Raw genomic sequence first — 27,584 nt, forward strand, 5'->3', positions numbered from 1 at the left:
AAGGTTCCCATAAACTAATATTAAATAAGCAGAAGAACGAGCGGCAGCTACAGTACAAAAATGCAATGTTGTGCCCTCGCCCAAAGCTCAAGATGACGCCGGACGGTCTTACAATTAGTAAGAGTAAACAGCCCATAGGAGGCTCCAGCATAGAGAACTTCAACTTCGCACAGCACCACGTCACGTAGTCAAGTCCATTGGTTGTGTGCCAGCTTGGCTACCACAACTAACAGGTATTTAAGACACATTTACCATTTCTTACAAATCCAGTTTTGACCGCACCGTGACCCATACATCCTCAAGGACATTGATACAGGTGCTGTTCCTCTTGCTCCTACTTTCCAATCACTCTCCACATTATTAATAGAATGAAACACAACGATCACAACACATCGCACAAGCCTCTGTTACAAAGAAACACGACACAGCGCCTGGTCACGGCTTCATCACATACCACCACCTTAAGGAAAGTGCTTTCTCCGTCCCAGAAACCTTTGATAGCCCACATAACACCGTTTTCTTTATTGGTTTCTATCATGAGCTATGGAAGACCTCAAACTTTCTCCTTTCCCTAAAACCAAACTAGTCTCCTAGTGGAACTTCTTCCTACTGATCTATCAACCTTACTACAATCTTGGTCCTTGAATCCATCCTACACCTGGTCTACCTTCTAAACCAAAACACAACCAACGCCGACCTTCCTTCCTTCTTATCCATAAACAAAGAAAGACCCTACAACAGTGTACGTTATTGTGGCGTCTAGTTCCAACTCAACTGTTAAACGTACCTAATTGCATCCTTTCTATCTAACTGTTCATTGTATGTAACAATAAACAACACTCACTCACACACTTTCCATCTAACTGCAGGCATGCTCCAAGGATCCATCCTGTCACCTCTCTTTTATCTTCTAGACATAACCGACGTTCTTTAACCATTATCTTCTGTGTAACTATTTGGAAACGCTGACGATACCACTTTCCTTGCTGTCCATACCACCCTCTATCCGACATTAATTATAAAAAAGGACACGAGCTTTCTATCCTCAAAAGCTCATGCTCACAACCCATAGCCCTCAAATTCACGTAGCTAAGCACTAAAACACTTTAGACTAACACTCATTGTAAGACGAACACCCACCTATTAACTATCCTTACGAAAGCCCACAATAGGCTAAAAGTTTTAGCATGCCCTCAAAACCCTTAAGGACCTTCAAATCTGCCTCACTTTCCTTATCTGTTTACCCTCCCTTTGTTGAATGCTATACCAGCTTCTAAAGTTCCCACTGCTCCTGAAAGACTTGGAGTACTTTCGCTATTCCTGTCAACCGCAAAATCGAATCAAAATACCGTACTATATTTCCCATCCAAAAGAACCCGCGCCTGCTGCAGTGCCTCTGCCATCTCGTCCCACATTCTTTAAATCTCCGCACACTCTGCCTACTTTCCTAGGATCATGTAAACCATCTTCCCGTCCTAGACCATGAAATCACTCCTGAGATCTACACAGATTAGCAGTTATAACCTTCCACACCTATTCCACACTAAGTCCCCAATCTGCAATTTCTCTACACAAATTCTTGGAGTGTTTTACATGCGTCAGCGGTGTAGAGTTTGCACAGGATCGATCCAAGGCCTGAGCCCAGCACAGATATTACGAACTGTAGACATTCCAGCTTCATCTCAGGCAAGGGATGTCCTATCGTCGAGATGGGAGGGGATGAGGCGGACACGTGACATCGGCTCCCATGCTCAAGTAGGGTGAACAAGAGGCGGTAACGCCCTGGAAACGTTGAGCAGCACCGCCCAGATGTACCCGGGGCTGTCCGTAGAATCAAAAGCCTCCCTCACTAATAGCAGGAGCTGATCCTCGGTCGAATTACCGTTCTAAAATCTGAATGCTGCTCTGTCGAATGACCCTTCTAAAACCCGAAAGACTGCTCGGATACTATCGCCTCGATAGTGACGTGACGCCTCCTCCTCTTGAGATACACCGTCTCGAAGACTTTCGATAGGCCTGCTAACAAGGTTTAAGCCTGTAATTTTGTGCTTGTCGCAGGCCTTTGCTAGTGATCGGTATGGCCACTATCTCTTCATGTTTCCACGCTAACCGATAGCGTATGGTTCTGAAAATATCGTTGAACATACTAAACAGAAGTGCAGCAGCATCAATGACCCCCATTCGCCTCTGCTCCGCTTACGCACTGATGTGACAAAAGTCATGGGATAGCGGTAGTATCGCGTACACAAGGCACATAAGGGCGATGCAATGGCGCAGCTTTGATTTTTACTCAGGTAATTCATGTGAAAAGGATTCAGAAGAGACTCTGGCTGTACGGCGGGAATTAACAGACTTTGATAACTGGAGCTAGATGCATGGGACATTCCATTTCGGAAATAGTTAGAGAATTCAGTATTACGAGATCTGCAGTGTCAAGATTATGCCAAGAATATAAATTTCAGGCAAAACCTCACACCACAGACATCGCAGTGGACGACGTCCTTCACTCAACGACCGAGAGCAGCAACGTTTACGTAGATCTTTTTGTGCTAAGAGGCAAACAACACTGCGTGAAATAAATGCGGAATAAATGTAGAGCGTACGACGAACGTATCTGCTAGGGCAGTGCGGCAAAATTTGTCGTTAATGAGCTATGGCAGCAGACGACCGACAAGAGTACCTTTGCTAAAAGCACGACGTTTCTCGAATCGTCTCTCCTGGGCTCGTGACCACATCGGTTGGAAAACCGTGACCTTGTCAGATGAGTCCAGATTTCAGTTGGTAAGAGGTGATGGTAGGGTTAGAGTGTAGCGCAGACCCTAAGAAGCCATGGGTACAGATTGTCAACAAGGCACTATGCAAGTTGATGGTGGCTCCATAATAGTGTGGGCTATGTTTATATGGAATGGACTGGGTCCACTGGTCCAACTGAACCGATAATTGACTGGAAATGGGTATGTTTGTCTACCTGGAGACCATTTGCAGCCATTCATGGACCTTTTGTTCCAAAACAACGATGGAATTTTTATATATGACAATGTGCAATGTCACTGTGCCACCATCGTTCGCTGTTGGTTTGAAGAACGTTCTGGACATTCGAGTGAATGTTATGGACACCCAGATCGCACGATATGGATTCCATCGAACATTTATGGGACATGATCGAGACGTCATTTCGTGCACAAAATCCTGGACCGATAACACTTTCGCTGTTATGGACGGCTATAGAGGCAGCATGGTTCATTATTTCTGCAGGGGACTTCCAACGACTTGTTGAGTCCATGCCACGTCGAGTTGCTGCGATACACCGGACGAAAGGTGGTCTGTACTCCGCATGCCACCTTACGGTTTGTGACGGAGGGCATTTTGTGTACTGGGTGTCATTTCCACCTTTTTCTGTTCCAGTAGCGTATGGCTCTTGGAAGAATGACAGCTGGTAAGCCTACACGTGGACTCGACTCCCTAATTTTATCTTAATGAACTTTTCGAGAGAGATAAGTAGGAGGAAAAAATACACTGGTTGACTCTTCTAGGGATGTACGCTCTCGAAACTTCAACAGTACATCATAACATGTGATGATGTGTGACTGCTGCGTACGGACGCAGGAGGAGCTGGCCACTGTTCGCGAACAGCTGAGCGTGTTGATGGCCGCGGTCAGCCGTCTTCAGGCTGCTGCTTCGGAGTGTAGCGGCAGTGGGGAGTCTGGTGCGTCGCAAGGTACACCTCAGGTGTTACATGCTTCACCCACTGTCCCTGCTGTCGATACATCTTCGCGGGTACCGGGCGCGGTTGGGCCACCCTCTCCCCAAGGGGAGTGGCGGGTTCAGCGGGGTGGAATCAGAGCTAAATATTTGTAGTATCGTTCCTAGAACCGATCGCGGCCCTCTGGTTTGGAGCCGAGTGGAAGGCTTGAACCAGAGGCTCAGACGATTCTGCGGAGATCTGGGGTGCAAATTTCTCGACCTCCGCTATCGGGTGGAGAAATGTAGGGTCCCCCTGAATAGGTCAGGCGTGCACTACACGCCGGAAGCGGCTACAAGGGTAGCGGAGTACGTGTGGAGTGCACATGGGGTTTTTTTAGGTTAGAGAATTCCCTCCCTAGGCCCGACAACACGCCTCCTGAGACGCGGCAAGGTAGGAGCAGGCAAAATGCAACGGGGAATAACAATATTAATGTGCTAATAGTAAACTGCAGGAGCGTCTATAGAAATGTCCCAAAACTACTCTCATTAATAAACGGTCACTAGAGACAGAAAGTTGGCTGAAACCAGACGTAAACAGTAACGAAATCCTAAACTCAGACTGGAATGTATACCGCAGAGACAGGCTGGACAGTGCAGGGAGAGGCGTGTTTATAACGATAAGAAGTGCAATAGTATCGAAGGAAATTGACGGTGATCCGAAATGTGAAATAATTTGGGTGAAGGTTACTGTTAAAGCAGGCTCAGACATGGTAATTGGATGTCTCTATAGGCCCCCTGGCTCAGCAGCTGTTGTGGCTGAACACCTGAAGGATAATTTGGAAAATATTTCGAGTAGATTTCCCCACCATGTTATAGTTCTGGGTGGAGATTTTAATTTGCCGGATATAGAGCGGGAGACTCAAACGTTCATAACGGGTGGCAGGGACAAAGAATCCAGTGGAATTTTTTAAAGTGCTTTATCTGAAAACTACCTTGAGCAGTTAAACAGAGAACCGACACGTGGCGATAACATATTAGACCTTCTGGTGACAAACAGCCCCGAACTATTTGAAACAGTTAACGCAGAGCAGGGAATCAGCGATCATAAAGCGGTTACTGCATCGATGATTTCGGCTATAAATAGAAATATTAAAAAAGGTAGGAAGATTTTTCTGTTTAGCAAAAGTGACAAAAAGCAGATTACAGAATACCTGACGGCTCAACACAAAAGTTTTGTCTCAAGTACAGATAGTGTTGAGGATCAGTGGACAAAGTTCATAACCATCGTACAATATGCGTTAGATGAGTATGTGCCAAGCAAGATCGTAAGAGATGGAAAAGAGCCACCGTGGTACATCAACCGAGTTAGGAAACTGCTGCGGAAGCAAAGGGAACTTCACAGCAAACATAAACATAGCCAAAGCCTTGTAGACAAACAAAAATTACGCGAAGCGAAATGTAGTGTGAGGAGGGCTATGCGAGAAGCGTTCAATGAATTCGAAAGTAAAGTTCTATGTACTGATTTGGCAGAAAATCCTAAGAAATTTTGGTCTTATGTCAAAGCGGTAGGTGGATCAAAACAAAATGTCCAGACACTCTGTGACCAAAATGGTACTGAAACAGAGGATGACAGACTAAAGGCCGAAATACTAAATGTCTTTTTCCAAAGCAGTTTCACAGAGGAAGACTGCACTGTAGTTCCTTCTCTAGATTGTCGCACAGATGACAAAATGGTAGATATCGAAATAGACGACAGAGGGATAGAGAAACAATTAAAATCGCTCAAAAGAGGAAAGGCCGCTGGACCTGATGGGATACCAGTTCGATTTTACACAGAGTACGCGAAGGAACTTGCCCCCCTTCTTGCAGCGGTGCACCGTAGGTCTCTAGAAGAGCGTAGCGTTCCAAAGGATTGGAAAAGGGCACAGGTCATCCCTGTTTTCAAGAAGGGACGTCGAACAGATGTGCAGAACTATAGACCTATATCTCTAACGTCGATCAGTTGTAGAATTTTGGAACACGTATTATGTTCGAGTATAATGACTTACTGGGGACTAGAAATCTAGTCTGTAGGAATCAGCATGGGTTTCGAAAAAGCCGGTCGTGTGAAACCCAGCTCGCGCTATTCGTCCACGAGACTCAGAGGGCCATAGACACGGGTTCGCAGGTAGATGCCGTGTTTCTTGACTTCCGCAAGGCGTTCGATACAGTTCCCCACAGTCGTTTAATGAACAAAGTAAGAGCATATGGACTATCAGACCAATTGTGTGATTGGTTTGAAGAGTTCCTAGTTAACAGAACGCAGCATGTCATTCTCAATGGAGATAAGTCTTCCGAAGTAGGAGTGATTTCAGGTGTGCCGCAGGGGGAGTTCGTAGGACCGTTGCTATTCACTCGTACATAAATGACCTTGTGGATGACATCAGAAGTTCACTGAGGCTTTTTGCGGATGGTGCTGTGGTATATCGAGAGGTTTTAACAATGGAAAATTGTACTGAAATGCAGGAGGATCTGCAGCGAATTGACGCATGGTGCAGGGAATGGCAATTCAATCTCAACGTAGAAAAGTGTAATGTGCTGCAAATACATAGAAAGATAGATCCCTTATCATTTAGCTACAAAATAGCAGGTCCATAAATTATCTGGGAGTAGGCATTAGGAGTGATTTAAAATGGAATGATCATATAAAGTTGATCGTCGGTAAAGCAGATGCCAGACTGAGATTCATTGGAAGAATCCTAAGGAAATGCAATCCGAAAACAAAGGAAGTAGGTTACAGTACGCTTGTTCGCCCACTGCTTGAATACTGCTCAGCAGTGTGGGATCCGTACCAGATAGGGTTGATAGAAGAGATAGAGAAGATCCAACGGAGAGCAGCGCGCTTCGTTACAGGATCATTTAGTAATCGCGAAAGCGTTACGGAGATGATAGATAAACTCCAGTGGAAGACTCTGCAAGAGAGACGCTCAGTAGCTCGGTACGGACTTTTGTTGAAGTTTCGAGAACATACCTTCACCGAAGAGTCAAGCAGTATATTGCTCCCTCCTACGTATATCTCGCGAAGAGACCATGAGGATAAAATCAGAGAGATTAGAGCCCACACAGAAGCATACCGACAATCCTTCTTTCCACGAACAATACGAGCCTGGAATAGAAGGGAGATCCGATAGAGGTACTCAGGGTACCCTCCGCCACACACCGTCAGGTGGCTTGCGGAGTATGGATGTAGATGTAGATGTAGAACATGATGCAAAATGCCTTTATTGCAGCGTCTGCCATTGAGTTGGCGGAGCGCCTCCGTCACGCTTTCGCGCCTACTAAATGTACCTTTAACGAAACGTGGTCCCTTCTTTGAATCTTCTCTATTTCCTCTATCACTCCTGTCCGGTACGGATCCCACACTGGCGAGTAATATTGTAGTATCCGGGGTTGAACGAGTGTTTTGTATGCTACTTCCTTTGTTATTGTACTACATTTCCAGTGTATCTGAGTCTGGTACCTGCATTACTTGCGATTAATTTTATGTTGTAGTGCAACTTCAGACACTCCTTACGCATACTCCTACATACCTTGTGGAAGTAACTGATTCAGAGATTGTTGCGCAGTTATGTAATCATAAAATAAAGGATCCTTCAATTTATGTATTCGCAGTACTTTACAAGACGCTCCTTACGCATAGTCCTACATACCTTGTGGAAGTAACTGATGCGGAGATTGTCGCACAGTTATGTAATCATAAAATAAAGGATCCTTCAGTTTATGTATTCGCAGTACTTTACATCTGTTTACGTCGAAGGTTAATTGGCGCTCCTTGCACCATCTGTCGATCGTCTGGTCTTCCTACATTTCACTACACGTTTCCACCGTCTCAACTTCTCTGTGTACAACAGCATCATCCGCGAATAGCCTTATGGAATTTCCGACGTTATCTACCATGTCATTTATATATATTGTGAAACGTAATGGCTCTATAACACTCCCCTGGGACATTTCCGAAGTCAGTTCCGCCTGAGGGCTTCTCTCCGTTGATAATGAGATGCTGTGTTCTGTTTGCTAGAAATTCTTCAATCCCGTCACACAGTCTATGATGATCTATGCGCTAATATTTTGTTCCTTACGTGGCAGTGTCGAACAGTATCGAATGCCTCTCGAAAGTCAAGGAACATAGTATCTAACACGGGCGCCTGTATCTACTGCTTTCTGCGTCTCGTGGACGAACAAAGTAGGAGGGGTTTCATACGACCGGTGTTTTCGGAAGCCATGTTGATTGCTGTAGAGAAGATTTTCGGTCACCAGACATGTCATACTGTGCGAGCGTTTATGTTACAAAATTTTACAACAGCCTGAACGTCAGTGATAAAAAAGGCCTATGGTTTTGCGTCTGCGTTCGACGACGCTTCTTCAAAACGGGAACGGGTTGTGCTTTTCTCCAATCATGTACTCCGCCGCTAGAAGAGGAGCAAGTTCTCTCGCACGGTCTGTCAAGAATCCAGTTATCGAATTGGTATCCAGTTAGGTCCAGTGACCCTTCCTCTGTTGAGCGATTTGAGTTGCTTTTCTGTCCCTCGGTCGCTTAAATCGATATCTACTACTTTGTCGTCCGTGCGACTATTTAAAGGAGAAACTACAGTGTGAGCTTCCTTTGTGAAACACTTTTGGAAAAAGACGTTTAGTTTTTCGGCCCTTTCAAGCTGGTAGCTAGAGTTTTACTTTCGTGTCCATTGAATGATTCACGCATAGTCCTCATTACACTAATTTTAGCTACGGTTACGTACCGTTTATCTGTGAATCTTCGTCTACATTTAAATTTGCAGTGAAGCTCTCTTTGCTTTCGTAGCAGCTTCCTAACGTGGTTGTCAAACCATGATGGGTCTTTTCCATTCCTCACAATTCTGTTCGGTACATACTTGCTTAAAGCGTATCGTATGATGCTCTTGAACTTTATCCATCGATGCTCAGCGTTGTCAGTGCTGGATACAAAATTTTCGTGATGACCTGTTAGGTCGCTCATGCTAAACAGAAAGATCTTCCTGCCTTTCTTTGTATTCATACTTATACCCGTATTCAGTGATGCTGCAAAGACCTTATGATCACTGATTCCCACTTTATACGCTAACTGAATCGAAAAGTTCGGGTTTGCCCGTCGCCGGCAGGTCTAAGATGTTATTTCACGAATCGGTTCTCTGATTAACTGCTGAAGGTATTTTTCGGATAACGTACTTGAAACAATTTCTCATTATTGTCTGTCTCTATTACCCGTCCTCATAACTTGAGTCTCCCTAAAGTATAACATGATCAGGTAAATTATGCGAAATATTCTCCACATTTCCCTCAACTGTTCCGCCGAGGCGTTGGGTATATAAAGCATCCGATGGCTAAGTCTGATCCACCTTTAACACTTCAATCAAACTATTTCGCATTCTGATACTAATGTTACTAGTTATTATCGTACATTTCATTGCTATAAACACGCCTTCACCAGCAGCGTTCAACCTATCTTTGTGATAAATATTCCAATCAGAGTTTAGAATTTCATTGCTATCATCCTCTGGTTCCAGCCGGCTATCTTGCCCCTGTACTATGTGGGGACCTCTCGATAGCTACACCTGCACTTAATTAATACTATTTTCACATTTTCTTTCTCCGATCTGCTATGACGAATGCTACTCTGTCTGGACTCATAATGCATCTCATCGGGTCTGTGGAGGGATTTCTCTAACCTAAAGAACCCAAATGTGTACGCCACATGTACTCCTCTACCCTGGAAGCCGCTTCCTTCTTGTAATGCGTGCTTGACCTATTAAAGGAGTACCATACAATTCTCAAACGGGTAGCAAAGGTCGAAAAATTTGCATCCGATACCATCGCAGAATCGTCTGAGCCTCTGGTTTAGACCTTCCGTACTGCTCCAAACCAGAGGTCTGCGATCAGTTCGTGGAACGATGCTGCGAAGCGATAGCTCTACTTCCACCCCGCTGGAAGCCATCCACCTGTGGAAACTGAGGACGGTCTCTGAACTTAGGCGGCAGGCGTCATTCGTGCCTACACGAGGCACGATTTGCAACTGTATGCAGCCAAAGCGCTCAATCGCTGCCGGCCGAGCCTCCTCCGCAAGTCCTACCAAGATCCTGCCTCCCCCCCCCCTCTCCACCCCCCCCCCCCCCCAGCCCACTCATCCCGCGCACAGACTGGACACTGGCCTTCTTTCCCGAACTGCTCGTTATTTTCCGGAGGGGATCCCTCTGTCACTTGCCTAACACTGGTGTCATTTAGCCAGCGCTAAAGGCGATACTAGTAAAGAAAATGAAAAGCGCAAGCTGCTGTACAAACACCAGCCCACTGAAGCAAGTGGACACAGCACACAGGAAGACAACGTACTGACAGTGTGCAGGATGAAGAAAATTTTGAAAAAATAATTGAAATAGCTAGAAAAGCTATTTTTCGCTTATTGTTGTTGTGCTCTTCTGTCCTGAGACTGGTTTGATGCAGCTCTCCATACTACTCTATCCTGTGCAAACTTCTTCATCTCGCAGTACCTACTGCAGCCTACATACTTATGAATCTGCTTAGTGTATTCATCTCTTGGCCTCCCTCTACGATTTTTACCCTCCACGCTGCCCTCCAATACTAAATTGGTGATCCCTTGATGCCTCAGAACATGTCCTACCAACCGATGCCTTCTTCTAGTGTGCCACAAATTTACCTTCTCCCTAATTCTATTCAATACCTCCTCATTAGTTATGTGATATACCCATCTAATCTTCAGCATTCTTCTGTAGCACCACATTTCGAAAGCTTCTATTCTCTTCTTGTCCAAACTATTTATCGTCCCTGTTGCGCTCCCATACATAGCTACACTCCATACAAATACTTTCAGAAACGACCTCCTGACACGTAAATCTATACTCGATGTTAACAAGTTTGTCTTCTTCAGAAACGCTTTCCTTGCCATTGCCAGTCTACATTTTATATCCTCTCTACTTCGACCATCGTCAGTTATTTGGCTCCCCAAACAGCAAAACTCCTCTACTACTTTAAGTGTCTCATTCCCTAATCTAATTCCCTCAGCATCACCCGATTTAATTCGACTACATTCCATTATCCTCGTTTTGCTTTTGTTGATGTTCATGTTATATCCTCCTTTCAAGACACTGTCCATTCTGTTCAACCGCTCTTCCAAGTCCCTTGCTGTCTCTGACAGAATTACAGTGTCATCGGCGAACCTCAAAGTTTTTATTTCTTCTCCGTGGGCTTTAATTCCTATTCCGAATTTTTCTTTTGTTTCCTTTACTGCTTGCTCAATGTACAGATTGAATAACATCGGGGATAGGCTACAACCCTGTCTCACTCCATTCCCAACCATAATAGCGTTTGTATTTAAGATAGATTTTGACTGCATTTCAACTTCAGACGCCAGTGGCGGCGATGAATAGGTGAGTAGTGTGGTGAGCCGGGGGTGGGGAGGCGGGGGGGTGGGGGAGGGGGGAAGAACCTCTAACTGCTGCTTTAGAGCAGCACCGTTCGGAGTTTTACTATCCCTGCTTTAGAACAACCGATACCGATGTGACGGGCAGGGGGGAATGAGTTATAGAATCGTCTACCACTCCCCTCCCCCCCCCCCCCCCCCACCCCCCATTTCCCGCGGTCCCGGTCCCCCGTCCATCTCTATAATTTAATATTAATCAGCGATGTCTACATGCTTTAGAATGTGAGAAGCTCAAATAAAGCAGCAGTGATGCTGTTCGAACGGCTCTCAATGAGCTGGACTGGTTTTTTGATGAAGATGGCCGTACTTTTTCCGAATGTCTGGCTGTACAGGGAGGCTGCGGACTGTGCGTACACCAGATTCGGATAAACGGGTTCTACAGGATATTGAGACGAAGCCAAGTACAAGCTTGTCTTACTCTCCCAACAGACACGTCTGATTGGTGACAATCTGTAGAAATACTTCGTTTGTAATACAAACGTATGTCTAATGGCAGTGTCTAGTTGGCGAAAGGGGCTTTGTGGCGAAAGGGACTTTGTGACCCAGCTCCCATGTTTTTTCTTTTCTTTTTTTCGTTCAAACTGACTGAGATCTCTGTTAGTAAAGTTGCCGTGGGAGGGGGGGGGGGGGGGGGGGGGGCACATTGATCGGAATGAGATTGTTTCGAACGACGTCAGGGTTTCAACGGCTGACTGACAACGGTATTGTACGTGCCGGTGCATTCTACGATGGTATGGCGCGACTACCGTGCTCACTGCCGGGGTCCTTACCTGGGCGGACGGCCGTCTTAAACGACCCGTGGTCACGCGAAGACACTGTGACATCGCAGTTCCATGTACGAGGAATTATTATTGTGTCTTAGGACAAGGGTCCTTCCTTCGAGAAGTTAGTTTCTCGATAGTGCTGGACTTGGTTTTCTGACCCTGCTTTAGTATTGCTTTATTTCAGCGACCAAATTCCATTCCTACCGTAGCATCATCACTTTAAGGTAAGATTAGACGGAAAAATCGTGTACATCGTCTCTGTAAATAAAACAGTCACCAATCCCAATGTTGTTTTGAACACCACAAAGCCTTATTAGTCATGGTCCTGTTGGAGAAAGCGTGTCGTTGCCTTCTTCACACCTTTTGTGTTGATTTAACCAGCCAGATATAGTGATATAATGTGGATACCGAATCGCGGTGTAACTCGGCCTTTTTCACATCAATGGAGATCGAATATGAGACATTTGGGTTTGAATTCTGGCACTTAACCACTTTTTTCACCGACGGAGTTCTTTAATACACGAAAATAAGCCGGGACGATCAGGAGACTGTGGCTGTGGTGCGGCTGCAAGGTGCGTCTGCGTCTTTTGCGGCGGATCAGGAAACGAAGGACGTTAACTGCGCCTACCCACACATAATGTCATTGCGTTTGTAAACAGTACTTTGTTGATGCAGTCGTTGTAGCTGTTCTTCAGTCCGTAGCATTGTATCACTGTAGGTAATGCTATTTCGGGGTTGTGTTAAGGACTTCACAGCTTCAGTAACGGCCACGGGGACCGTGAAATCCTCTCCATACTTCATCCCCAACAACAGTCCCCTACTTTAAAATGCTTCTTCATTTTGTCATGTGGGTAGTAATTATACCTTTAGTCTACATCATGTTTCTGGAACAATTTTCAACATACTATCGAAGTTTCTTTGTTAGTCTTTTTTCTTGTACTTTTTGTAATAAACATCTTTGAAATATTTTCTATTTTCTTATGCATTATCATCTCAGTTTTTATTTATAACATAACTGAGGTAATTTACAAACATAAAAAAATATTAAATTTTGTTGTTGTTAATAAACTTCTTCCGGAAAGAATAAATTGTTCTGTGTTATTTCTTTTCCGCCACCCTGTTTGAAGAAAGTAACGTGCACTGCAACTTCCTTCCATGTAGGCCTTTCTTTATATTCATCACAAATGAAGCGGTGATGTAATGAGTTGAGGGTAGTGCATTTAGGACATACAACTGTTGCACTGAACCCTACTGCGAAAAATTTTTCATCACTACTAACAACATTATTTATGACTCTGTAACATGCCACTGGCACATCTGTTGTTAGTATTTTATTATTTATGTTTTACATAATGCTTACCAATTGTTGTTGGGGTATTTTACTTCCATCTTAATTCGGTTTTCGTTTGATTTTAACCTGTCCACTATATACTGTTAGTGCCTATTGTTTTTTCGCTCTATGATATATTTCAAGAAGCTTATTTCTAAGTACACGTGCCTTACGTGTTTCAAGTTGTTATTTATCCTGCTAGAAAATCTATCGATGTCTAAGTGCTTTAGAATGTGAGAAGCTCAAATAAAGCAGCAGTGATGCTGTTCGAACGGCTCTCAATGAGCTGGACTGTTTTTTTTGATGAAGATGGCCGTACTTTTTCCGAATGTCTGGCTGTATAGGGAGGCTGCGGACTGTGCGTACACCAGATTCGGATAAATGGGTTCTACAGGATATTGAGACGAAGCCTAGTACAAGCTCCAGGCAAGTGCCTCCCCCCCCCCCCCAAACACGTTCGTCTGACAGGACACAAATTCTCAAAAAGGGCTTGAAATGTTGTGTGATGTATTTTGTGTCTGTGAAGGTACCTGTTTTGGTATAGCCGTGCTGTCTCCCGACCTTTTCATCTGATTGGCCGTACACAAACACTATCTCGACTTGTCCCTGACGTGATTACCGGACCATTCCGGTGGTTACAGTACGGTGCGTCAGGCACACAGCCTGCAACACACAAGGAATACACGGCACGTGGTCAGAGGAACTGTCATTCGTTAGCGCCATCTACCGTGGCAATGGCATTTCCTGACATATGTTCAAAAATGGCTCTAAGCACTATGAGACTTCACATCTGAGGTCATCAATCCTCTAGAACTTAGAACTACTTAAACCTAACTAACCTAAGGACATCACACACATCCATGCCCGAGGCAGGATTCGAACCTGCGACCATAGCAGCAGCGCGGTTCCGGACTGAAGCGCCTAGAACCGCTCGACCACAGCGGCCGGCTGACATAAGTTCATAGGATCTTTTTTCCCCACTTGCAGTCGGAAATTCGTCCTTCCAGGCCGGCTGGAATGGCCGAGCGGTTCTAGGCGCTACAGTCGTAGGTTCGAATCCTGCCTCGGGCATGGATGCGCGTGATGTCCTTAGGTTAGTTAGGTTTAAGTAGTTCTAAGTTCTAGGGCACTGATGAACGCAGCAGTTAAGTCCTATAGTGCGCAGAGCCATTTGAACCATTTGAACCGTCCTTGCAGATTGTAGGTTTTACCAATGTTCACCCTGTGTAAGTCAAAATTAGAATTATATATTAATACCTTCAGCTGCTAACGGGCGGTGATATATATCAACGGGGACAGGTGAAAATGTGTGCCCCGACCGGGACTCGAACCCGGGATCTCCTGCTTATGTGCCAGACGGTCTATCCATCTGAGCCACCGAGGGCAGAAATTATAGGGCGACTGCAGGGACTATCTCGCGCATATTATGTCCACACACTACATTCGTAGTGTCCCACCCCAACACACTCATTACTCGTGGAAGACATTCTTACCAAGTGCCGCAAGAGTTCGGGTATGTGTGCATATAAGGTGAGAATGTGGATCTCGCGGGAGGCGTACGCGAGATACTCCCTGCACTCGCATTATCCTCTGCGCCTTCGGTGGCTCAGATGCACAGAGCGTCTGCCATGTAAGCAGGAGATCAAGGGTTCGAGTCTCGGTCGGGGTACACATTTTCACCTGTCTCCGTTGACATATATCAACGCCCGTTAGCAGCTGAAGGCATTAATATAATTCTAATTTCGTTTTAGACGGTTGCTGGTCATCAATGGTGTCTGTTCTTTCAGACATGTCTGAAAGAACAGACAACACATCCATATAATTTTACTGTATAAGTCAGATGATGACGGCAAATGATCCCTTCAGTGCAAATGCACACCAAGCTCAAAGTCTTACAGAATCGGCGAGATGTCGCAAGTAATGAGGCTAATGAGCAGGGGCACAACATCAGTGGTGTTTGGTATAAGTTGAGACTTTGGATCTGACGGGAGTGTGATAGGATAGTCCGTGTGGTCGTGATGACCACTGTGTCCGGATGGTGTAATGGTCAGCGCATTTACCTAGTAAGCAGGAGACCTGGGTTTGAATCCCGGTCTCCGGTCTGGCACGAATTTTTAGCTTGCTAATGTCTTTAATTCCTTTGTATCTTGACGATAACTCCTACCTGCTACACTACTGGTCAGTAAAATTGCTACACTGAGAAGAAATGCAGATGATAAACGGGTATTCATTGGACAAATATATTATACTAGAACTGACATGTACATTTTCACGCAATTTGGGTGTTTAGATCCTGAGAAATCAGTACCCAGAACAATCACCTCTGGCCGTAATAACGGCCTTGATACGCCTGGCCATTGAGTCAAACAAAGCTTGGATGGCTTGTACAGTACAGCTGCTCGTTCAGCTTCAACACGATACCACAGTTCATCAACAGTAGTGACTGGCGTATTATGACAAGCCAGTTGCTCGGCCACCATTGACCAGACGTTTTCAGTTGGTGAGAGATCTGGAGAATGTGCTGGCCAGGGCAGCAGTTGAACATTTTCTTTATTCAGAAAGGCCCGTACAGGACCTGCAACATGCGGTCGTGAATTATCTTGCTGAAATGTAGGGTTTCGCAGGGATCGAATGACGGGGGGAGCCACGGGTCGTAACTCATCTGAAATGTAACGTCCACTGTTGAAAGTACCGTCAATGCGAACAAGAGGTGACCGAGACGTGTAACCAATGGCACCCCATACCATCACGCCGGCTGATACGCCAGTATGGTGATGACGAATACACGCTTCCAATGTGCGTTCACCGCGGTGTCGCCAAACACGGATGCGACCATCATGATGCTGTAAACAGAACCTGGATTCATCCGAAAACATGACATATAGCCATTCGTGCACCCAGGTTCGTCGTTGAGTACACCATCGCACGCGCTCCTGTCTGTGATGCAGCGTCAAGGATAACCGCAGCCATGGTCACTGAGCTGATAGTCCATGCTGCTGCAAACGTCATCGAACTGTTCGTGCAGATGGTTGTTGTCTTGCAAACGTCCCCATCTGTTGACTCAGGGATCGAGACGTGGCTTCACGATCCGTTACCACCATGCGGATAAGATGACTGTCAACTCGACTGCTAGTGATACGAGGCCGTTGGGATCCAGCACGGCGTTCCGTATTACCCTCCTGAACCCACCGATTCCATATTCTGCTAACAGTCATTGGATCTCGACCAACACAAGCAAGAATGTCGCGATACGATAAACCGCCTTCGCGATAGGCTACAATCCGACCTTTATCAAAGTCGGAAACGTGATGGTACGCATTTCTGCTCCTTACACGAGGCATCACAACAACGTTTCACCAGGCAACGCCGGTCAGCTGCTGTTTGTGTATGAGAAATCGGTTGGAAACTTTCCTCATGTCAGCACGTTGTAGGTGTCACCACCGGCACCAAGTTGTGTGAATGCTCTGAAAAGCTAATCATTTGCATATCACAGCATCTTCTTCCTGTCGGTTAAATTTCGCGTCTGTACCACGTCATCTTCGTGGTGTAGCAATTTTAATGGCCAGTAGTGTAATATGTCACGTCCCCACATCGACTCATGCTACTGCACTGTTTCCGTACAACCGATTGGCGGTAGGGGTCAGATCTACAGCGCTCCAAGGTGAGCAGTACGTCGATTTAAGTTCGTAAGCGGATGTTGATCAGAACCTCAGAGCCACCACGTGCACACTGATAACATCCTGCATCAAACAGTAGCCCCCAGCGCCGGCCCAGACAGTGCGCCGGAGACTGACCTTTATCTTGAGGCGCGGCGAGTCTGCGGGCGGCGGCGTGACAGCCGCGTCGCTGCTGCTGCTGGTGGTGCTGGCGGCGCCGCCGAGGCAGACGACGCCGGCCGACTCCGCGACGGTGCAGTCGCTGCTGCCCCAGCCGTCGAAGCGGCACTGCGACAGCAGGCTCTCCTCCCCCGTGCAGTACAGGTTGTCCATCCAGAAGCGCTCCTCTGCATGTAACGTACAAATGTAAATTATTGGATGTGGAGGCAAAATCCTTTAGGCAATCTTTGTATGAGGGGCTTCAACAACTAACGCAACGCTGTTTTTTTCTCAGAAAATTTAGTTTGAAAAAAAAAAAAATGTGTAAATTGTTGTAGGACTTGGTGGAATGTTCTCGCTTGAGCCCCTATAGTTTGACGAGGTTCCCATAGCTAGCGGCTCTCCACTTGGCCTTCAAAATGGCGTCTGCAACGGAGGTGTGTTCCAAGCAGAGGGCCGTCATTGAGTTTGTATCAGCGGGAATCAGGGCATCGCAGATATTGATAGGCTCTTGCAGACTGTCTACAGACACCCAGCAGTGAACGAAAGTACGGTGGGTCGTTAGGCGAGGCGTCTGTCATTATCGCAACAATGTCGCGCAAACCTGTCCGATCCACATCTACATCAACATCCATACTCCCCAAGCCACCTGACGGTGTGTGGCGGGGGGTACTTTCAGTACCTCTATCGGTCCTCCCTTCTATTCCAGTCTCGTATTGTTCGTGGAAAGAAAGATTGTCGGTATGCCTCTGTGTGGGCTCTAATCTCTCTGATTTTATCCTCATGGTCTCTTCAAAAATCTGTGTGAAATCTATGGGACTTAACTGCTAAGGTCATCAGTCCCTAAGCTTAAACACTAGTTAACATAAATTATGCTAAGGACAAACACACACACCCATGCCCGAGGAAGGATCAAACCTCCGCCGGGACCAGCCGTACAGTCCATGACTGCAGCGCCCCAGACCGCTCGGCTAATCCTCCGCGCGGCCATGGTCTCTTCGCGAGATATACGTAGGAGGGAGCTACTGCTTGACTCCTCGGTGAAGGTATGTTCTCGAAACTTCAACAAAAGCCCGTACCGAGCTACTGAGCGTCTCTCTTGCAGAGTCTTCCACTGGAGTTTATCTATCATATCCGTAGCGCTTTCGCGATTACTAAATGATCCTGTAACGAAGCGCGCTGCTCTCCGTTGGATCTTCTCTATCTCTTCTATCAACCCTATCTGGTACGGATCCCACACCGGTGAGCAGGATTCAAGCAGTGGGCGAACAAGTGTACTGTAACCTACTTCCTTTGTTTTCGGATTGCATTTCCTTAGGATTCTTCCAATGAATCTCAGTCTGGCATCTGCTTTACCGACGATTAATTTTATATGGTCATTCCATTTTAAATCACTCCTAATGCCTACTCCCAGATAATTTATGGAATTAACTGCTTCCAGTTGCTGACCTGCTATATTGTAGCTAAATGATAAAGGATTTTTCTTTCTATGTATTCGCAGCACATTACACTTGTCTGCATTGAGATTCAATTGCCATTCCCTGCACCATGCGTCAATTAGTTGCAGATCCTCCTGCATATCAGTACAATTTTCCATTGCTACAACCTCTCGATATACTACAGCATCATCCGCAAAAAGCCTCAGTGAACTTCCGATGTTATCCACAAGGTCATTTATGTATATTGTGAATAGCAACGGTCCTACGAACTCCCCTGCGGCGCACCTGAAATCACTCTTACTTCGGAAGACTTCTCTCCATCGAGAATGACATGCTGCTTTCTGTTACCTAGGAACTCTTCAATCCTATCACACAATTGGTCTGATAGTCCACATGCTCTTACTCTGTTCATTAAACGACTTTGGCGAACTGTATAAACGCCTTGCGAAAGTCAAGAAACATGGCATCTACCTGGGAACCCGTGTCTATTGCCCTCTGAGTCTCGTGGACGAATAGCGCGACACTATCGTCTTTTTCGAAACCCGTGCTGATTCCCACAGGCTAGATTTGTAGTCTCCAGAAAAGTCATTATACTAGAACATAATACGTGTTCCAATATTCTACAACTGATCGACGTTAGAGATATAGGTCTATAGTTCTGCACATCTGTTCAACGTCCCTTCTTGAAAACGGGGATGAGCTGTGGCCTTTTCCATTCTTTTGGAACGCTACGCTCTTCTATAGACCTACAGTACACCGCTCCAGTGTGCTGGCCGGCCTGACACAAATGTGACTCCAACAGTGTTGGAACGCGTGGTCACTCTCATTCAAGGTGATCGACGGATCACAATCAGACACCTCGCTGCTCAACTGGACGTCCCCGTTGGCAATGTTGACACAGTCGTCCACCCGTTGGGGTACTCAAATCTGCGTCCCCTCTGGGTTTGTCACTTGTTAACCGAACGCCATAAAGAACAACGAAGGACCATATATGAGGAATTGCTTGCGTGTTACGAGGCTGATGCTGGTAATTTTTGTCGAACATCGTCACAGGCGATGAAACATGGGTTCAACACTTCGAACCGGAAACAAAACGGGAATCCATGGCGTGGCGCTACTCCACCTCTCCTCCAAAGAAAAATTTCAGAGCCACACCCTCAGCTGATAAATTCATGAAGACGGTCTTCTGGGACTCTGTTTGATGTCCTCCCTCACGATGCACCGATCAATTCTGAAATGTATTGTGCTACCCTTAGGAAATTGAAGAAAACGGCTACTGCCTGTTTGTCGCCACAAAAATGCAAACGAACTTCTCCTTCACTATGACAAATCAAGACTACACACGAGTCTGCACACCCGAGAGGAGCTCACAAGACTTCATTGGACTGTTTTTTCTCATCCACCGTAAAGCTCGGATCTCGCACCTTCCGACATCCATCTACTTGGCCCAATGAAGGATGCACTCTGTGGGAAGAAGTACGTGGTTGATGGGGAGGTTACAGATGCAGCAACATGTTGGCTCCTACGTCGACCAGTAGGTTGATATCATCTGGGCATACAGACACTCCCAGTAAGGTTTAGTAAGGCCGTAGCACTGAACGGAAGCAATGTTGAAAAACACGGTTTTGAGCCAAAAGAAAGGGGGATAATATGGTGTATTGGAATCCTGAATAAAAGTAACCTGCTTCCAGCAAAGAATGTGTTGCAACGCCCCTCGTTCATTGATGTTTAGTGGTCAGCGTGTGTAGGGTCGGGCTGTTGATGCCGCAGAGAGTGGTATAAGTCTAGCAGATATCTGAACAAAATGGTAGCAGTTAGACTCCATTTTCACCCCCGTTTTGGTATTGCAATTTTACTCAGACCCGTTTTTTGACGAAACAGTACTGCATAGCAGAGGATAATCTGGATGTATTATCAGACGCATCTTGGTAAAGCTAATATCCTCCAGAGCAACTCTCTTTTAACGCAATCAGATGTTTCAACGAGCGTTATGAAGGCTATTTAAAGGTAAAGCTCCTCTTCCCTGGATGTCTATGTATTCGTTAGCAATGTATATCATGTCGATTACACTTCATCTAGGTCTGCAACCACCACAATGTTTCTGGCAAAGTCCCTTCACTTATGGCAATAAACGGTTGCAGAGAATTCGACCAAGAATATTACCAACAGTATCAGTGGGGAATGATATTCTTTTATGTTAGTCAGAGAGATGTTACCGTGGCATTCCGCCTAAATCGATATAATAAAACAGCAACAGCGGATCTTCTACTCGAAGCAGGCCACAAAACTGATAACACAAGAACTGATTTTCAGGTTCAACAGAAAGGGCTCAGAATAAGCATTTTATAAACATTGGAAATTCATAAATATCTTATTGCAGAATATCACCCATCTCTTGACTGAAAAAGTTGCAAATAAATGCGGTTGAGTCCTAACAATAGTCCGCACATCTTCGAAAATCGCCAACATCCTTCACAGATTCACTTTTGCTCCTTCATACTATACATAGCTTACAAACGAGGCGCCTAAATCCAAAGCAAGTAATTGCTCTTTAGCGCTTTTTGAGAAGATAGAGCGCAAAGTTCAGTTAGTGACAGTCTCTTTGTTGTATTTATTCTGATGTGTGATGCAGTTTCATTGTCTATTCATACCAGCGACTCACTTTGCCGATGTTCAGGATACCATTAAAATACGACGTTGCACTTATCAACTTTGATTTCTGTATTTGAAGCGATAACTGGGCAATAAAAATGAAGTAAGTAGGTACACATTTCTTTCACATTCTCACAAAAATTAGTGCAATAGTATGAAACGTTCTGTCCGCGAAGCGTATACCTAACTCAGAATCAGTCTCAAAAGCCATACACGACTGTCCATCTGGTTCCGCTTGCTAGCACTGCAGTCGTCTGTGATTAACGTTTCGGTTCTCTTCTTCTTGAAGCAGTTTTACGCAAACTGGATGGTACACTAATGGGATGTAGCACAGCAAGAAGCAAGTTTATGGGCTCGCAGCTGCGTCAAGTTGTTAAAATCCCACCAGCTTTCGACCGAGCTCTCCTTGGCCATTGTGAAGTGAAGCTTGACTGCCGTGTCGCCGTAGCCCCGCCCTTATGTAGCCGCGCTGCTGGCTGTGACGTCATTGGTACTCTCTTCCTCACCAACTGTGGCAATTTTTTCGTCCCGCGTCCGTCGCGCCCGCTTCATCTTCGCGATGGCCGAGTCCCAGGCTGTACTGAGCTGCAAATCGCCGTCCTTGACGATGGTCTTTTCAAATATTTTTATTTCTACCGCTTCTTTTACGACGCTATCACAAAAGCTCAAACGAGCGAGGTGGCGCAGTGGTTCGACACTGGACTCGCATTCGGGAGGACGACGGTTCAATCCCGCGTCCGGCCATCCTGATTTGGGTTTTCCGTGATTTCCTTAAATCGCTCCAGGCAAATGCCGGGATGGTTCCTCTGAAAGGGCACGGCCGACGTCCTTCCCCATCCTTCCCTAATCCGATGAGACCGATGACCACGCTGTCTGGTCTCCTTCCCCAAACAACCAACCAACCAACCAACAAAAGCTCTTCGTCCTCATAATGATAGATGTTCCATCGAATAGAATTCGGTGTCGATTTTCTAAAGCGTGTTCTGCCATAGGTGATTTTTCAGGATAGTGTAGGCATAAGCATTTCTCGTGTTCCGTCCGGCGTACTGTTTAGCCGACGTAGTAGCGATCACACTGAGGTAGTTTTTTTTTTTTTACGCTCTAGGCGTTTTAAGTCCCGTGCCACAGAAAGGCAAAAGCTCAAGTGTCTTGTTCTCATCTTCGCTGGTGTTTCTCCTACGTGACTCACCAGAAATAGCTTGCGATACCTGGCGGCAATTGTAGCGTTTCCGTGGAAGATGTTCCGGAAGTGGATTAGTTCTAGTGGCAGATTTTCAGCGTCTCAGATGACTTTAGCACGATGGAACGCCTCATTTTTGTGCTTGATAGAGGTGTCTAAGAGCGTGCAGATACCGATCCGTGTGTTTAGATTTCCTGTACACACTGTGGCTGAAGTGTCCATTGGTTTTCTGGAGAACGAGAACGTCAAGGTAGGGCAATGGACCACCTATCCCTACTTCCAATCGTAAATGTGATGCGATCGTGAATGCCGATCAGGTGTTGTAAGGATTCCCCCAGTTTTTCACGTCCGTAGGGCCAGATGATAAAAGTGTCGTCGACGTAACAATAAAAGCAACTTGGCCTATCTGGATCCGTGTCCTAAGCGATGTCTTCAAATTTTTCTATAAAAAGGCTGGCTGTGGCTTGAGCTAAAGGACTCCCCATCGCCACTCCGTCCAACTGGTCGAAATACTAGCCGCCATATAATAAATACGATATCAACATGAGCTTAAAAAATCCTACAACTTCACCTTTCCTAAGACGCAGATGTTTACTTACGTTTTTAAAATCGTCGATATTCTTGATGTGATGCACATAACGATCCACTTTCGTCGTAAGGACGCCGGTTTGCAGCTCACCACAGCCTGGAACGCGGCCATCGCGAGGCTGAAGCGGGCGCCGCGGACGCGAGGCAGAGAGCACCAGTGGCGTCACAGTCATAAGCGCTGCTATATAACGGCTAGCCCACGGCGTCACGGCAGTCAATCACCAATTGACAACGGCCGAGGAAAGCTCAGTCGAAAGCTGGAGAGATTCTAACCACCCGACGCGGCTGGAAGCCCGAGAAGATTTTATAAATTCATATCACCGCGAGACCATGCATTCATGCAACTTTGTACGTGTTTTATTCTCAGCTGGGCTTCGAACGGGCTTCTTTGGAAGTAGAGCTTATTTCCCCAGTGAGTATGGTAAAAAATCTACTTTCTGAAAATCTTTCATTGGCTGCTTATAAAATAGTTTCGTTAGTTACCCTTTCCTGAAAGGCGCTGTGTGTACCTTCCGTTATGTTCTTCATGTACCATTTTTAGGGTTCAGTTGTTGTATGGATGAGTAACTGTTTCATCCACTGTATTGTTCATCATGGTTGTCACAAAAGGCATCAATGTGCCTCACACCAGGAGGTTATGCTCGCAGGAACTTCAGTAAGCTATATGTATCATTTGGCAACTTAATAAAGGTGATTCATGCTCTTAATCCTCGTTGCCTGAACCAATTTGTCTGCGATGTTCTCCCTAAATTATACTTGAGAATCTTACCTCCCAGCACGTTTTCAACTTCAGAGTCCATATCAGTGTCTATATTTATCACTACCGAATCAAACAGCACTGTCTGAAAGGGGTCTATGAGACCTGTTATCACTCATTTTGATGAGTCTTAGGTGTTTTGTAGAGGGATCCGTATCGAGTACTTGGCTAGTAACTTTTCCTGCGACGGCCCCTAGTTGCCGAGAAAATCGGTGTTGAAGTTTTATACATATCTTCTATACCTGTAACACAGGGAATGATTTGACTAAGCGAACGTAGGGCAGTCAGTGGCTAAGGTCCACAACTACCACATTGTCGGTAGGGGTTCAAATCCTGCCCATGTACTTCGTTTTTTTTTCAGTTTTATTGTACAGAATAGTATATATCACAGAAAATTATTAAAAAATAGTGATTTTTGCGGTAGCAATGTCCTTAATAAATGTCAGTTGGCGGTTTACAGGTCTGGGAATTCCGTAACAGTCGGAGAGGAAGGGAGCACAAGAGCCGAGGTCACGTCTAGTAAACTTAGGAAGATAATGTCCAAATATTTGGAATTTTAACTATGAACCCCAAACGGAGTATACATTTGAAGAAATTTTGCTATAAAGAATGATTTATTAATGAAATTACTACAGAGAAAAGTAGCATTTCGAATAATTTTGCTTGAGAGATACTATTTAATAATATAGGAAAAGACAGATTGCTACTTACCGCAAAGAAAACACATTAAGTTCCAGACAGGCACAATTAAAAAACACTTACATGATGCTTTCGGCCACAGCCTTCATCAGTAAAAGAGACACACACACACACACACACACACACACACACACACACACGTCGTTTATACACACAAGCAAGCACACGTCAGGCACACACGACCGCCAAGTCGAACATCTCGGGCCGGAGTGCAACTATTACGTGGGATGCAAGCACCAGTCTGGGAGGGGACGGGGAAGGGAAAGGGATAGTAGTGTGCGGGTGGGCAGAGAGACGAACGCTGTGTGGTGGAGTGTGTAAGGACTAGAATGCCAACAGGCGCACCGTCACGAGGTTGTGGGGCAGGAAGGTGGGGAAAAAAGAGCAAAAAAGGAGCGGGAAAAGACGGGCTGATGCGTTGGCAGAGGGCTGCGAATATTCTTTATTTGCCTTAAGTGTACCGCAGATGACAACCAAATTGGTCCTGCTATGAAAAGAGATGGTACCCAGATCATCATTCCAGATTATGAGGGAGTACGGCAGGCGACATTTAGGTTGGTATCCCACCTATGTCCAGAACGTCTCCAGATACGTTTTCGGTCTAGAATCTCATTGACTGGAGAAGAATTGTCTTTAGTGATGAGTTCCACTTCGACATGAGGCCCGAGGACCAGTGAAGACGTCTCTGGAGAAGTCCCGGACAGAGGAGGGATAACGACCTGAATGTCACCCGCCATACACCCTGATAATCAGGAATGATGATCTGGGTGCCATTTCTGTTCATAGCTGGACGCCTTTGGTTGTCATCTGCGACACTCGTACAGCACAGCAGTATGTCGATGACAATCTACGCCCCGTTTTGTTCACATTCATGGCAAGCTATCCTGGGCTTACATTTCGTCAAGATAATCCCCGTCCTAACACGGCGACAGTTTTTGACGCTTGTCTTCGTGTTTGCCAAACCCTGCCTCGGTGAGCAAGGTTTCCGATTTCTCCCCAAGTGAGAACGTTTGGAGTATTATGGGCAGTGCCCTTCATCCAGCTCGGGATTCTGACGATGAAACGCTCCAATTGGTCAGAATCCGGAACGATATCCCCCAGGAAGATATCCAACAACTCCATCAATCAATGCCAATACTGCTTGCATAAGAGGCAGAGTTATTCTCTTGAATAGATCATCCAATGATTCTGAAATTGTAATCATTTGTTTATCTGCATATGACCACCACATCTACAGATTTCGGTCCCATTCGGATAATTTCTTCGTGGTGCTTTATTTGCATTAGGGTGTACATTTGAAATCAGGGTGGCCAGGTTTTTTTAATAAAAGAAATCAGGAATTTTTTTATGAATCTGTCACTTCTAATCCTAACAAAGTCGCCATTTTTAACAGATGTTTTAACGCCTGAGTGAGATGTACCGAAATATAAGAGGCGGATAGTACATTGGACATTACAGTAATCTTTACCATTGTTAGGTTACCTGCAAACTTTACACCATTCATTATCAAATTTGATTTTCAGTCTCAACTTTTGATGCGTTTTTGGCACTGGCGTTTCATTACTTTATCTATCCGACGATTAGTCCATTTGCAAATAATGTTTCGCTAAGTGTAAAACGCACAGTAACAAGTGACTTCTGCCTCGCTACTGAATGCGAGAAGTTTGCCGTAACAGCCGTTGAATGCAGTTTTGTCAACTTAGCTGTCTTCGACTTAAGGATGAATTTTTAATTTCAGTTACATTTACAAAATATGACTTACTTAGTTTAAACACCAGTTCAATAAACAGACTGTGTTGTGTGAAAATTGGCTATTTTGGTGTGATTAGAATTAGAGCGAATCCTGAAAACATTTAATCGGGGGTCGGGTTTCCAGCATAAATCTGGACATTCCCGCCAAAAACGTGATACCTGGAAACCTGCTCGGATCTAGTTCTTATATCTGCCACTAGATCTCAGCACCTGCTCGACTCTCAGCTTATGTCCCTTGATACCCCAACAGAGGACACTCATACAGACTCATTCAGGAATGCAGTCAAACCCATGACCCAAAAATTGCACTTACCTCTGTGGGCTTCTAGGTTCATCAAATGTGCTCGGAAAGTAGCTTTTATCGTGAGACATGGAACCACACTTCTCGTCCGGACATTTTTAACATTTGGAGAGCCGCGCGGCACGTGGCGCCGCGTGCTGTTACTCACGCCTGGCCTGTCCGAAGTGCGAGTTGTGCGTGGCGCGCGCCGCGCCCGCCATGCCCAGCTGCCGGCAGACGACGGCCGCGTCGCGCTCGTCCCACTCGTCGTCGCAGACACTGCCCCACCGCCCGAAGTGGAACACCTCCACGTTGCCTGCAACCAAACGCAAACGTGCCACAAGTCTCCGCCAGTCGCCTCGACGCGTAACAAATCAATTTTATATTGACACACAGATATTAGCTTCATTTTATTCGACGTCAAAAATTTCGTTCAGTGTACCGGGTGATCAAAAAGTACACACATGCTTGGAATGACATGGGGCTTTATTAGAACAAAAAAAAGTTCACAAAATGTCCGACAGATGGCGCTGGACAGCAAAACGTCAGTGGCTGCGCATGACAATCGTGTATAAAAAGGAGCTGTAATGAGAGAGAGAATCAGATGCACCAGCAGTCGCAGCATGTCGACGTTACCTGAAAAGGCGCTTTTATTGAAGCTGTATTATCAGAATGGGGAATGTGCTAGTTCAGCGTTACGATCCTATCGCCATAGGAAGGGGATTCGAACGGGTAATGTTCCGTTGACAAATGCAGCTGTGGCGAGAATGATTTCGAAGTTCGAGGCCACGGGTTGTTTAGACGATAGACCCCGTAGTGGCCGACCGAGCACAAGGCGTAATGCTGCTGAGACAGTTCAGGAAGAAATGGAGATTGTAGCGGGTTCGTCTATGAACGGGGAAGTCAGCGCTCGTGCAGTCGCACGTCGCACCGGCATTCCATACGCTACTATTTGGTTGGCACTTAGGCGTACCCTACGATGCTATCCGTACAAAATCCATCGGCATCATGAACTGTTACCTGGCGATTTAGTGAAGAGGAGGACATTTGCGGTGTGGGCGTTTCAAAAGATGACGGAAGACGACGATTGGTTGAGTAACGTGTTGTGGACCGACGAAGCTCATTCCGCGCTCCGAGGGTCTGCCAACGCCCACAACT

General features: G+C 45.8%; 1 protein-coding gene across 1 annotated transcript in view; it reads right to left on the reverse strand.

The window, feature by feature from the left end:
- LOC124605213 (lysyl oxidase homolog 3) overlaps positions 1 to 27,584 on the reverse strand; it is a 122,393-nt gene that overhangs the window by 47,885 nt on the left and 46,924 nt on the right. Inside the window, exons 2-3 of the mRNA XM_047136759.1 lie at positions 26,596 to 26,742; positions 17,059 to 17,267 (exon numbers count right to left, since the gene is read on the reverse strand). Of these exons, the coding sequence (XP_046992715.1) occupies positions 17,059 to 17,267; positions 26,596 to 26,742 (356 nt within the window). The remainder of the gene's footprint in view (positions 1 to 17,058; positions 17,268 to 26,595; positions 26,743 to 27,584) is intronic.

Source organism: Schistocerca americana, chromosome 3 (assembly GCF_021461395.2).
Source record: "Schistocerca americana isolate TAMUIC-IGC-003095 chromosome 3, iqSchAmer2.1, whole genome shotgun sequence".
Taxonomy (NCBI): Eukaryota; Metazoa; Arthropoda; class Insecta; order Orthoptera; family Acrididae; genus Schistocerca; species Schistocerca americana.